This window comes from Lacerta agilis, chromosome 16, assembly GCF_009819535.1.
Source record: "Lacerta agilis isolate rLacAgi1 chromosome 16, rLacAgi1.pri, whole genome shotgun sequence".
NCBI lineage: Eukaryota > Metazoa > Chordata > Lepidosauria > Squamata > Lacertidae > Lacerta > Lacerta agilis.
The window spans coordinates 18,369,245-18,382,526 of NC_046327.1; the positions used below are offsets into that span (position 1 = coordinate 18,369,245).

The 13,282-nt window shown below is 44.2% G+C and overlaps 1 protein-coding gene across 2 annotated transcripts; it reads left to right on the top strand.

The window, feature by feature from the left end:
* Window positions 1-2,031: 2,031 nt before the first annotated feature.
* THAP1 (THAP domain containing 1) lies at window positions 2,032-9,996 on the top strand. 2 transcript variants are annotated; one of them, XM_033173586.1, is made up of 3 exons: window positions 2,032-2,557; window positions 6,615-6,810; window positions 9,445-9,996. In XM_033173586.1, the coding sequence occupies exons 1-3, from the start codon at window positions 2,487-2,489 to the stop codon at window positions 9,844-9,846; spliced, it is 669 nt and encodes a 222-aa protein (XP_033029477.1). In that variant the 5' UTR covers window positions 2,032-2,486; the 3' UTR covers window positions 9,847-9,996. The 2 variants fall into 2 exon arrangements, with proteins under 2 accessions (XP_033029477.1, XP_033029478.1); XM_033173587.1 differs by lacking the exon at window positions 2,032-2,557 and adding an exon at window positions 5,265-5,308.
* Window positions 9,997-13,282: the final 3,286 nt, after the last annotated feature.

A 13,282-nucleotide genomic window follows, 5' to 3' on the forward strand; every position in this document is an offset into this window, starting at 1 on the left:
AGTATTTATTGAATGAAGCAACTAGCATCCATAAGTTACTATTTACAGACTTTACAAAATAAAAGAAACAAAACATAAAATCTTTCCTCTCTGTCTCTGTCTCTCTATACTGACCATGTTCTCTACACTAACCACACTAACCACGAAGCTCTCACACAGAGCTCAGTCTTTAGGAACTCATTGACCAATCACAGGTCGTTGCTAAGGGTCTGAGAGAGAGCAGATCTGGGCTTTCTGCCAACTGCTAATTGCTTGGAGATAGACAGCTGCATTTCTGCATGTAGGCAACTCTGAAATCTCTAACAGAAAGCAGACGCCAAAGAGGCAGGCGAAGGGGCCGGTTCGGTTGCTGCTGCTGCTCCTCCTTGCTTTTTCCCCTTTGAGGAGAATGAGGAGTCTGCTCATGACCCCCCCTTCAAACCTTGGTGTTAAAGCGCGCGCGCATGCGCGCAAACACACAAAAACCACCCCTTTCCTCTGGTTCCTTCTCAGCAATGCAAACATTGCTTTCTGTCTGTAAAAAAGCAGAGCGAGGAGCGTGGGAAAAAATGGGAGAAGAGCGCGGATGCCGCGTTCTAGCTGCTCCACCCACTTTTGCTTCTGGCTCCGCCCACCACTGTCATGTGACTGTCATAGGTGAGGCTGCTGATTCATTATTTTCAAATCCGAAAGTTGACAGCTATGGGCTCCCTCTTTTTTTCTCCTTGCTCTTTTTCTCTCTCCCTTCTCCTTCGCGTCTCTCCTTCTCCGTGCGTTGGCTCCAGGGTTTTCCTGGTCCCGGAGCGCTGCCGGGCACTCTCGCTCCCAGCTCGATTTGGGTCACGTGTGTGTGTGTCAGTGGTTCCCCCAGTTGACGCACCGGGCATCCCCGGTACCCCCTTGGCAGTGGCGGCGGCAGTGGCAGTCTCAGCAGCCCAGAGCCAGCCTGATAGCACAGTTGGCTCTGGCTGGCTTCAGGAGCTGCTCACTGCCATGGTGCCCACCATTTTGCCTTGCCAGAAGTCCCCAAATGATGTGTCTTGTGCCGTTGCACCAATCACGCAACGTTCATTCCATCCCAATAAATCTACAACACTTAAAATATAAATCCGGGGGCAATAAATGAAATCTGGGGACAGATTTGTAAATCCGGGGACATCCCCAGGAAACGGGGATGTCTGGTAACCATATTCTAGACCCTTTTCACATGTACATGTACTACCGGCAATCAAGGTTCTTCCTGCCTAAATGTAGAACCTTACACACTCCTCTCTCACAATGGGCAAGTCCAAGTAATGGTTTCTCACCCTAGAGCAGAAACCACTTCTCTGTCACAATATATCCATCCAGCAATATACTTGTTAGCTCCACATTAACTAGAGCCTAGAGAAAAATAAATACACATCTACTAACCCAGGATACAACACCCAAGGATGCTCAAGAACAGGCTCACATACTGGAGTGTAAAACAATTGTTCTCCTTCTACTAGTATCTCCATCAACAGATAATGAACATTCCATACAACTCCATACTTTTTACCTAATGGTCTAGATTTTAAAAAATGAAAGTCCACAAAGAAAAATTCAAAAAAGGGCACATCACTCTTTGGGGTCATTCCATTGAGGTTGGTGGTACTTATGTGCAGAAACTGTATGAAACCAAAGCTGTGCTACTACAGGGGTTCCCTGAGGAAGGCCAAGGGTGAAACAGATACAGTACCTGCAATTCCAAACACAGTCAGACACCTGCAGCTCAATTTTTTAAGCTACTGTTGACTTTAATCATTTGTTTTTAAATCCCCTTTTCTGCCTTTTTTTTACTGAGAAATCTAATGTTTTATATCTTTGTAAGACAACCACTGCAGAGTTCACAATTAAACAATATAAAATGTGTATATAAGCGATATTTTTTGTTGAGTTAAAAAAATCCTTAGTACTTGGTTACTTAGGAGTAAGCACAGTTCAGTTCAATGGGATTACTCTTAAGTAAGTAGGAGCAAGAGCGCAGCCCTAAAAGTAACAAATCATGCAGAAATTATTCCATCTGTCTCTCGCTTCAGTTTCAAAACGATTTAAAATAGGCATCTGCGAGAGGCCACTCTGTGCGCAAGCTCAGCTTTCAAACCAGCCCTTTTGAAGAGGGCAACAAGCCACTGTTCGGACGCACGTACAGTTACGAGCGCGGGAGCCAAGGTAGGCACGTCAAAATCCGAACGGCCCGTCCTATTGGACGCGGCGAGCAGAGACGTGCTGCACCCAAACCATCGCGGGGCGTGACCAATAGCAAAGCGCGGTGCGGAGCTCTCGCGAGAGTTGCTCTGAAGCTGGCAGCGCCATGTTGAAGTAGGGAGAGGCCACATCCAGCTTATGTCGTTCTTCGGGTTTTTTAAATTTTAAAAAAGGGACGCGGAGGCCTCACGGAGGTATTTGGATCTTCGCGGCCTCTTAAGTGTGTTTTCGAGCTCCCGAAAAATTTACGGCGGTCGAAGGAAGGCGGCAGCGAGAGAATGGTGCAGTCTTGCTCTGCCTACCGTTGCCGGAATCGATACGACAAAGAGAAGCCCATCTCCTTCCACAAGTGAGTAGGGGCGGTGGCAGGAAAGCTTGAAAGGAGGGCGCGAGGAGACAGAGAGAAAGAGAGCGGGAGCGCGCGCGCGCGCTCGAGCGCGCCCACCCGGCCGCCTGAGCGGGCGGGAAAGGGTGATGCCGTTTGCTTCACGAGGCGGAGCCAGAGCGCGTGCGCGCTCCGAAGCGGCGAGGGGGAGGGGGGGCTGTTAAAATGTACGCTGCCTTGGCCTTTACTGAAGAGACGCGGAGACAAAGAAGGCGGGGCTAATCGCGCTCCGGTTGTTAATTAAAAACAAAAACAAAAAACCGTGATGGGGGGCGGGGCCGGGATTCGAAGATGCACTTTGTGGGCTGCGCGGTTGGGATGCGCGTGAGGCAGATTAACCGTCACTGACAGGGTACCTCAAGTGCCATCTCCCTCGAGGCTAATTTCTGGTGTGTTCTTTTTCTTTTGGTACAAGCCGTCACTAAGCAGAAAAAAGCGCCGTTTTTAGTCCGTTAGCAGCAGCAACAGCATTAAAAAGAGTTTTCGTGGCTGTATTGGTTGCTTGAGCTGTTGTGACCCCCCCTCTCGAGTTCTAATCTACTGACATTTACGACAAAACAATAAACACTGTTTGTCTTTAAAGCGTCCCAATGTTTTGTTTTTGTTTTAGCCCAGGGGACGTGCTCTCTCCTCTTTCCGTTCTACAGCACCCCATCTATCTTGGAACCACTTGCTATACTATCACCCTCTGCTTCTTCCATAAATATTCCATAAATATCTTGCTTTGTATTCCTGCAGGTCACCTATATCTCTTACCCTCCCACTTTTCTGTTTCCCCCCCTCCCCCTTCCCCCAAATCTATGTATCTCCATCTGTCAACTGACCTCTTTTTCTTGCCCAACAAGACAGGTTTTTTTTTTAATCCACTGCACTGAGTTTTGCGGTAATAACACCATTTCGATGAGTTGGGGTAGACCAGTGTTTCCCAAACATGGGTTTCCAGCTGTTTTCAAAGCTACAATTCCCATCATCCCTGACCGCTGGTTCTGTTAGCTAGGGATGATGGGAGTTGTAGTCCAAAAACAGCTGGGAACCCAAATTTAGGAAACACTGGGGTAGACCCAAGATCAGGGATGGGGGATTGGTGGCCCTCCAGCCGGATGCTGCGGAACTTCTGTTAGCCCCAGGCAAGGTGGTCAATGGTTAGTGTTTATAGCGGTTGTTGTCCTGCAACATCTGGAAGGGCAGAGATTCCCCATGCCTAGATCTTTCCACAAAGAGGTAGGAAAGAAGCACAAAAACAGTCATTTGGCATTTCATATCCAAAGACTAAAATCAGAAAAAGGTCCACAGCTCTTTCACAGGCCAACCAGTTGTTCACATCTGCTGACTAGCAAATCATTGAAGGCATTATAATCCAGAAGTCCTATTCCTAACTCCCCTAATTTTAGCCGAATCATCACTGCCATGTAGCAGCAGCCTGAAAACTGCTAATGGGGCTGTGGCTATAGGTAAGGGTTATTCAAGTGCTGCCCCTCCTTGGCACGATCAAGAAGTTGCACTCTTAACAGGATTTCCAGTTGAAATCCAGTTTGTAGAACCCAAAATGACATATACTGTATATATTTTGCAGTGCTTTGATATAACTGTGCCTCATTAAACAAACAAGCAAACATTTAAAGCTAAGCGAGGATGTTTTTGTTTTGCCTGACAGGCTTTCTGACCTCTGAAATTCCTTGAGACAAGCAGAAATTCATTGATGAGAAAGTTTTTAGCTGTTGAAGCTGCATGTGCTGCTTTGCTTTTTTAAAAGGCGCATAAATTCATTTATCGGCTCCCTTTTGCTGCACTGCTTTGAAAGTTATCACAACTTAAGCTGCATTTGATTTAATGAGGATTTTGTAAGCAACAAACTCACTCTGGATCCAATCCCATGTTTTCTAATAAATTACAAAGTGAGTTGAATATGGTTAAAGGGACAAGGGCTGTCTTTAAAGGCTGTATGCCTGGTAGAAATTCAGCAGGTATAATATTCCCAACATAGATCAATTTGAGGTGCAGCATATGGAATGTCTGTCTATTATGTAGCCTTTTAAAGGCACAGAAGGTTTTTTCCAACTCATGGCCACCACCAATATTGAAGCATATTGAAGCATAATCTGTAGTAATTCCTCTTGTATCAAGTGAACAACTCATGCTTTGATTTACCAGTATTTTATCTGTAGAGTTGTTAGCTGTATTTCTCATTCTAAACATCTGTTATAACCATCTTCCTTCAAACCATTTACTAAAACTAGTATCAAGTGTATCCAGGCTATCTTACGATTGCAGAAGCAGGAAAATCTTCACAGCATTCCATGATTTTGTGGATTTCAGCGCCCAGCATTCAAGCTCTTCATTTGACAACATTTACTGTTAGGATATGGACAGCCCACAGCCTGTTCTCTGGCAAATTTTACAGGCTTGAAGAAACAGCACCAGTTTCCCTCACACTGGTCATATTGCTCTGCCCCCGAGCCAAGTTGAAACATAATCCTGTAAACTTTCAGTGGTACTCTTTGTTCCCCATAAAGCACATTTGCTTTAGTTTTAGCAGATGAAACATGCACTTTAGTTTGACAGTCCTCTTCTCATTTTTTGGCCAAAAACATAGTTCTGTTTCAGCTGTTCCTTCTTACTGCCCAGTGACAACCTATATTTTCAAAGGAGAAGTAAAAAAGAAAGTGAAATCTTTCAATTCTGTCAGATGGTTAGAATTACATGGACTGAAAAGAGGTAGATCTCCTGAGTTTTGTTTTAATTCTTTGTACTTCTTATTTATAAACCAAATACGTAAAACACATATGCTGAATATGTTCTCTTATTTCCATCTTTTCTGCACTCACTGATAACCCATCTACCTTTTTCTTTTTAAAAATTCCAGAGTTTTATTCTGTGAGGATATTTAATTTTGTGAAAAGACTGTTAATGTTTTGTTTGCCACCTTAGGCTCCTTTGGGAGGAAGGGTGGAATAAAAGTCTAATTAATAATAATAATTCAGCAATCAGAGAGCAACATTCAAGGGCACTACAGTGGTACCTCAGGTTAAGAACTTAATTTGTTCTGAATGTCCGTTCTTAACCTGAAACTGTTCTTAACCTGAAGCACCACTTTAGCTAATGGGGCCTTCCGCTGTCACCGCCGCCGCATGATTTCTGTTCTCATCCTGAAGCAAAGTTCTTAACCCGAGGTACTATTTCTGGGTTAGCGGAGTCTGTAACCTGAAGCGTCTGTAACCCAAGGTACCACTGTACAATAAAATGAAATCTCCAGCCCTGCCTACTTTATTTGAATTTTACATTCATTCCTGTGTACTGCCACCGCTTTTCTACAATTCTGATTGGAACCAGAAGCAAGTCCTGTGTGGAACTCCTGTTATTTATATCTTTTAAAATCACATTGAAAACAGCTTCTGGGACAGATTATTACTGTTGCCTCATAGACAAAGTGAGGAAATACCCTTGCTAGTTTATATAGGATAGACCGACGGAATGTGTGCAAATAATAACCTATTAATTGCCTAGCCTTGTTTCAATGTTGCTCTAAGATTGCAGCTCTAAATGCCTTAATTTATGGAAGTCCCATTGCTTCATCAGTTTACTTTAGTTAAACTGCAGTCCCACCATGGTCAAAGGCCAGCTTAGAAGCCTTAGAAGTGGTCGGGATGAATCCTGCGCTGCTAGAGGCTCCAGTTACATCTGTGGGAAGTTCATCCATTGGTGGTGGGGAATGGGATGTGTTGAGGGACGCTGTGGATCTAGAAGAGTCAAAACTTCTTTGGACTCCTGACACAGTATTAGAGTTGGAGAACGAAAATCATTTAAATTGAAAAGCCAGAAGGAGAACAGAATTGGGAGAAAAATCAGATTTGAAATAATGAGCTTTTAAAATAAGTACTTCTGACTTCTGTTGAATATTAGGTACTAGTTGGTGGGTTCCCCAATATTTCTCTGCACACAGGAGTGCACTTCCCTAGCATTTTTTTGATGAATCTCTGTGCTCCACCCACCAAATTCTGCTCAAATTATGTTTTGTTTGTAGGTTTCCCCTCACAAGGCCTGATCTCTGTAAGAAATGGGAAGCTGCGGTTAGAAGGAAAAATTTCAAACCAACAAAGTATAGCAGCATTTGTTCTGAACATTTTACTCCAGATTGCTTCAAAAGAGAATGCAACAACAAGCTACTAAAAGACAATGCTGTGCCAACAATATTTTGCCATACAGAACCAAATGTGAAGGTACGTGAGGTTTGTGGATCTTTTTATAAAACTTATATTCTTCACGGATGCATTTGTTTATACATAAGCAGTGGTTCTTTTTCTAAGCAACAGATATTGTGTGAAGAGGAGAGCAGTTATTAGCATTGGCGCCAAATAGGAGAAGGCTGAATTTCTCAGTTCCTGCTTCTTGATATAGTAACTGGAATTGGCTCTCTACTCCTCTACTACTCTCTTCCATTAATGGAACACTTCTTTTTTTAATTGTTGGGGCCTTCGGTGTAAAAATATGAAAGTGGCTTTTTCATTAGGTTGCAACTTTTAAAGTGTTGTTAGCACTTTTAAACACTTGGTCCTACAAAAGTCCTACACCCAATAAACTTGATGGCTTCCATAAGAGCCCGGAGAGGGTGAATGAGCTGTGAGCAGTGCTTCTCCTTTAGGGTGGTATACTATTTGCTTTCCTCCCCATTGCAACATACTGTCAAACTAAACATATGACAGTATGTGTGGCTACAAAGTACCCCGTTTTGCCTTATGATTCCTGGAGAGGATGGCTGCTCCAAGCTACTCACTGTAAGGCCTGTAGCCTTGTCTGCCAAAGGTTTCAGGTTCAGCCAGGTAATATCCATGGGCTGAAATGTTGGAGACCTGCAGCCAGACTATGTCCACATTGCGGTAACAGCTTAATAAGCATTCAACATGGCGATATACCGCAAATCGCGACGTGTGCATGTGTGTTATGTGAAAAATAATTATGGGAAAACCTCGAAGCCGGTCCTCACTTCTCTCATGATTCCTGTTGCCCCTGTTGCTCTGTACCAGGGGTCTGCAAACTTTTTCAGCAGGGGGTCGGTTCACTGTCCCTCACACCTTGTGGGGGGCCGGACTATATTTTGAAAAAGAAAGAAAGAATGAATTCCTATGCCCCACAAATAACCCAGAGTTGCATTTTATATAAACGCACACATTCTACTCACGTAAAAACATGCTGATTCCCGGACTGTCCGCGGGCCGGATTTAGAAGGCGATTGGGCCAGATCCGGTCCCCGGGCCTTAGTTTGCCTACCCATGCTCTGTACTATAAAATAACAGTTGTAACAATATTCTAAAGGCAAGTAAAAATGTATCAGTTTTAGACTCTTAAGCATAGCTGTCAACTTTTCCCTTTTTTTGCGAGGAATCCTTTTCGGAATAAGGGAATTTCCCTTAAAAAAAGGGGGAAGTTGACAGCTATGCTCCTAATTAGTAGCAGTTGCCAGGATATTACCACATTTGCCTCTAAATACGTCCACCCTTATTTCAGACATCATATGTCAGTATATTGCTATGTTTAGCTGGTGAAATATCACGATGTTGAAAATCAGACGTTGCTCAGCCCTACTTAGAAATTTAAAAGGAGGCATTCCTACGCCCACAGGAATATCCTCTATTCATGGATAGATTATTGCTTTTACACTGGAAAGCTGCTGCATAGCAGCATTCTCATCATCAGCACCATTTTTTTTGGTGCCCCTGGAAATTTTCTAATGGGGTTTATCACTCTTTCCATACACCCTGAGAAGTGCCCGGGTTACTACATGGTGCAGCAGGACAGGGGAGCTGGAGTGTAAGTGTTCAAGTGGATTAATCTATCCTCAGTGTTTACATTTGAGATGTGGCTTGGTAATAAGAAGAGAATGGTATCTTATGGAAGTATAAGGCTTTTGTATCACTCTAAGGAGGGGAAATGGAAGACTGAGATGCTCAGAGATATACCCAACTGTCTTTAAATAGCGTAAAAATGTATAATACCAAAACACGAATGGATAAAGTTATCAATCTCCTGTTAAAACTGGCTATTTAAATAGATACCGTATTTTTCGCTCCATAAGACACACTTTTTGCCTTCTAAAAAGTAAGGGGAAATATCTGTGCGTCTTATGGAGCGAATGGTGGTCCCTGGAGCTGAATTGCCCAGGGGTCAAAACCAGATCGTGCTTTTTATTTTACAAAGAGAAAAGGGGGTGTTGAAAGGACCCCGCTCAGCAGCTGATCAGCAACAGATTGGGAGAGAGATAAGAGCCCCGGCTCCTTTTTGGCCCGCCCCCTCGTCCAGGCCTCCTTTGTTGAATGTGCTGCAGAGGGAGGTTGTTTGTTTCCCCAGCAACATGTGACTGGCTGATTAGATTATCTGTCTGGAAACAGTAGAAACGGCTCCCTTTCCTTAAGATTTTTCAGAAATGTGAGTTGAACCCCATAAAAACGGGGCTTTTGCTCTTTGCTTTTCCCCCTTTGCAAAAAAAGCTGCAAAACTTTTAGCTGATCCTCAAAAAAACAGGGCTTTTCCCTTTGCAAAAAAGCTGCAAAACTTTTAGCTGATCCTCAAAAAAACAGGGCTTTTCCCTTTGCAAAAAAAGCTGCAAAACCTTTAGCTGATACTCAAAAAAACAGGGCTTTTAGAGGAGGAAAACCAGAAAAATATTTTTTTTTCTTGTTTCCTCCTCTAAAAACAAGGTGCGCCCTAGGGCGGTACTTAACACTGGAAATTGCGAGATTACAGTTTTCTTTAAACAAACTATATTGCTTAGCAAATTGTAGTTGCTGCGTAAAAAAATTACAGATGCCTTTAACAAAACAAATTTAAATGGTATGTTCTTGTCTTGTTGTTTTTAGTCTGAAGGCACTCAAGAACCACTTGAAGTACCATCTCCCCCTTCTCCTTCACCTCCTCCACCACCACCACCTCAAACTGATCCAAGACTAGTAGACCCCAGCATTGGATTATTAATGCCCCCGCTTCATACTCCCAATAATATTGCTGTCTTTTGTGATCACAACTATACTGTAGAGGATACAGTACACCAGAGAAAAAGAATTCAGCAGCTGGAAGAGCAGGTGGATAAGCTGAGGAAGAAGCTTAAGACTGCACAGCAGCGATGTAGACGCCAGGAGAAACAGATTGAAAAACTGAGAGAGCTTGTTCAGTTCCAGAAGGAAAAAGACATAATGCCTGGCAAAGGTGGCTATGTGATTCTGCCTAATGACTATTTTGAAATTGTGGAAGTACCTGCCTAGAAGGCTTATGTCTATATTTATGGGGCACTGCCAAATTGAGCCTCATCAGACTAACTCAGAAGTTCATTTTAAAATGCAATGCTTTCTAGTTCTGTGTAGAAGATACTTCAGCCCTTGAGCATATTAAAAAATTGCTATATAAGAATTCTTCGTCACTGACTTTCTGGCATTTTTATTTATCAGTTGCTCAATAATGATAGTTGCAGTAGTTGCAGAAGGTGGTCATTTCGTGCAAGGGTTCCGTTTCCGGCCCCTGCATGCGTCGGCAGAGCACGTATAAGTGCGTTACACCTTGCCCCCATTATGCCTCTGTTCTGCCCTCTTCTGGGCCCATAACATACTTCTGGGTCCATAACATACTTCACTTGTAGCATAATCCTATGCATTTTTATTCATAAGTAAGTCTCACTGTGTTCAGTGGGGCTTACTCCCAGGTAAGTGCATAGGATTGCCACCTTACAGAACACTCCTAAGTATGGCTACTCAGACATAGATCAGTTGAATTGACTGGGCTTGCTGTTGTTGGGTGTTGTGTAGCCAACACAGAAATTCAGTCAAGCAGTTAAGCTTGCCACAGGAAAACACTGTGTAGTAGAGATAGCTTTTACACGGCAAACACACACTATATACACATACGAGTAACAGACAATAAATAAGTTTTACTCTCTGAGCCCAGAGAGGGTTCTTTGCTTTCAAAGTCCTTGCTGTGCCAAAGTCCACAAGGCAGGTACTAAGTCCAGTTGCTTTCGAAGTCCTGCAACTGTCAGAATTCTCTGAGTCCAGAAGTCTTGTAAGTCGTCCAACTACTCTCCCACAAGCTCTTCTCAAAGTCTGTCATGTTTCCACAGTTCCGTAGATTTCTCCAATGGCCTTCACAAGTCTCCACTAATCCCCAACAGTGAGTGCTGTAACCTGACCCCTTTACATACCCAGCACTACATGCTAAACTTACCTGGTAACATGGATAAAACAGTCACAATATGCCTGCAGCTGCACATTTCTGCTGACTCAAGTAAATTAAACCTTTTCCCACTTTCCTTAGCACTTACTTCCAGGGAAAAGGGGTTAGGATTGAGCTGCAGTCCTGGCACAGTCAAGACACTTGTGATTGGTGTTTAAAAGTATGATGGAACAAAGAAGAAAAGGCAGTGTCAGGTATGTAGGGGGCAAGCCATGAAGGTCAAAACCAGCTCCAGTGCCAATAACACCTGTATTCAAATTCCCTTATTTTAAAAGTACTGCTTTAATGTGCTTTCTACAGCTTGCCCACATCAACAGATGCACTGTTGCATCTGCAGCCATTTAATCCAGCTTCGAGATTATGGAGGCATAAATGACCCGTTATACCCTGAGCAGAAACACAGGCTCACAGTATTTTCACTAGAGCATATCTGGAAGGCATACCTAGCCACTGCTCCAGTCTTGGACTGCAGGCGCAGCTGATTACATGGTTGCAAATCTGAGAGGCTGAACGCTATGTGCAGTGGGTGTCCCTGTCAAGTCATGAGACCTGCCAGCCATCACCCTCCCAAACCGGTTTAGGTTCACCTTCAGCCTGCTCAACTTCATTTGATACTCAAGAGTGGAGTAGATACTAGCCAAGTTACCAGCACTGCAGGAACTGGGTTAGTTGAAAAAGGGGTGTATCCGGCTGACATCAGCACACTGAGTGACACCAATCTGGCACAAAATCTTTCCTAGCAGATTCATAAGCAGATTGACAAAGGGAGGTAAGAGCGGACACCTGTGACTCTGCAGAACATTATTGGATGTAGGGAAGAAGCAGATCGAAAGTTACCATTCTTCAGAAGCAAAAAGAAAAAAAGTAAATTATTCCCTCTCCCTTCCAGACAGCTTGCAGAGGAAGCGAGAAAGAGACGTCCGTAGCAATAGTGTAGCTCCTTTGTCCCAAAAGATTGCAGTTTTGGGGGAAAGGAAGATCAAATTCCAGCCAAATGACCGAAGAGGATTCTTGCAATCTGGATTCTTCAAGTGAAGATGATACCTTTTCTCAAGATGACAGATCTGAACAATATGTTCCCCACAGGAAAGCAAATGTTTCTACAGGGGATAATATAGACTGTCTGGGTGATAGATATGCACCATGGCCTCTTCCCCAGTATGTTTGTCGTTATAAAGATGACCGGAGGGCCAGGTGTCCTCAAAGTATGAACCGTCACCCCCAGCGGCCCTGTTTCGTTCATAAACCGAGGGAAATGTGCTGTGCTAGGACTGCCAGCGATGTGAATATGGATGAGGTCCTATCCTTGCTGCCAGGGCGCCAGCGAAAGACACGCCAGCAGCTTCAACGGGAAAAGGAGGCCGCAGTCATTCTCCAGTCTGCCTGGAGGGGTTGCCAAGTCAGAAGGGATATTGGCAAAATGAATAAGGCTGCCACCCAAATTCAGGCAGCTTTCCGAGGATACATGACCCGGAAGGAATTGCCCCTGGGACTCTGTGGTTATGGCAGGACCAATCAACAGAAGTTGCAGAAGGAAACGAGAGCTGAAGACGAGAGCAAACCTTTCCCTGCACTCCTAGATTGCCTTCAGCAGTTTGGTTTGGTGTCTGGAACAAAGCCTCCCAGCCAGGGCATTTCCCTCCCAAATGACAAGCCAAGGAACTACCCAAGAAACTTCATAGAAGACTATCCTCTTTTGAATCCGAACGTCACCTTTTTTGAAATGGAGTCCACCCTCAGACCCAACAGGGAAGTGTTCACATACACCTCTTTCAATGTCTTTGCCGCAGGAATTCAGGACCAGAGATATGAGGATGCTGCCGCCACAATCCAAGCAGCTTGGAGAGGGTACCAAATCCGACAGAAAGCAAGGCCTATGACAGGAGGAGAAGAAAAAAGACCCAGAAACCCTATCTGTTCTAACTTTGCCATGAAGAAAACCCCTTGCAAACACTCATTGTCAGGGGCGACTCACAAGGGGACCAAAATCCGTCAGATCTTTGTTGCAAAGCCGGACCTCCATGACAGATGTAAAGGCACCCTCTCGCTAAGAGATGCACCGCAGATTCGAAACATTAATATATATGCAGTGATAAAGGCCATGCCAGATTCTTCCCGGAAGCCGAACATATCCATACGGGTGCTGAGCCCAAATGCTGTGGTCCAGGGATATGAGAGAGATATGAGCAGTGGGGTGCAGGCTCTCTACACTGTCCAAAATAATAGCGCTTCAATGCCCTCTCAGATCCTCATTCATGTGAACACGCAGAAAAGAAAGGATGTTCTCTTAAAAACTGAAAAGAAGAAGCAAAAGCCCTGAGAGGCCCCCTCCGAAGGTGAAAGTGCTTAGTAAAGGCTTCTCTGAGAAACTGCACATAGATTCAGTTTTGATTGTAGATGACGCATGTGGTCATGCATTGTCTGTCTATACAGGCAGAGGGCCTTCTTGGTGGTGGCTCCCGCCCTGTGGAACGC

Bases quoted from the DNA above. Each gene is read 5' to 3' on its own strand.
- THAP1 (XM_033173586.1), top strand. From the start codon at position 2,487: ATGGTGCAGTCTTGCTCTGCCTACCGTTGCCGGAATCGATACGACAAA. The intron at 2,558-6,614 runs GTGAGTAGGGGC...TTTTGTTTGTAG, and splicing joins AAGCCCATCTCCTTCCACAA to GTTTCCCCTCACAAGGCCTG. The intron at 6,811-9,444 runs GTACGTGAGGTT...TGTTGTTTTTAG, and splicing joins ATACAGAACCAAATGTGAAG to TCTGAAGGCACTCAAGAACC.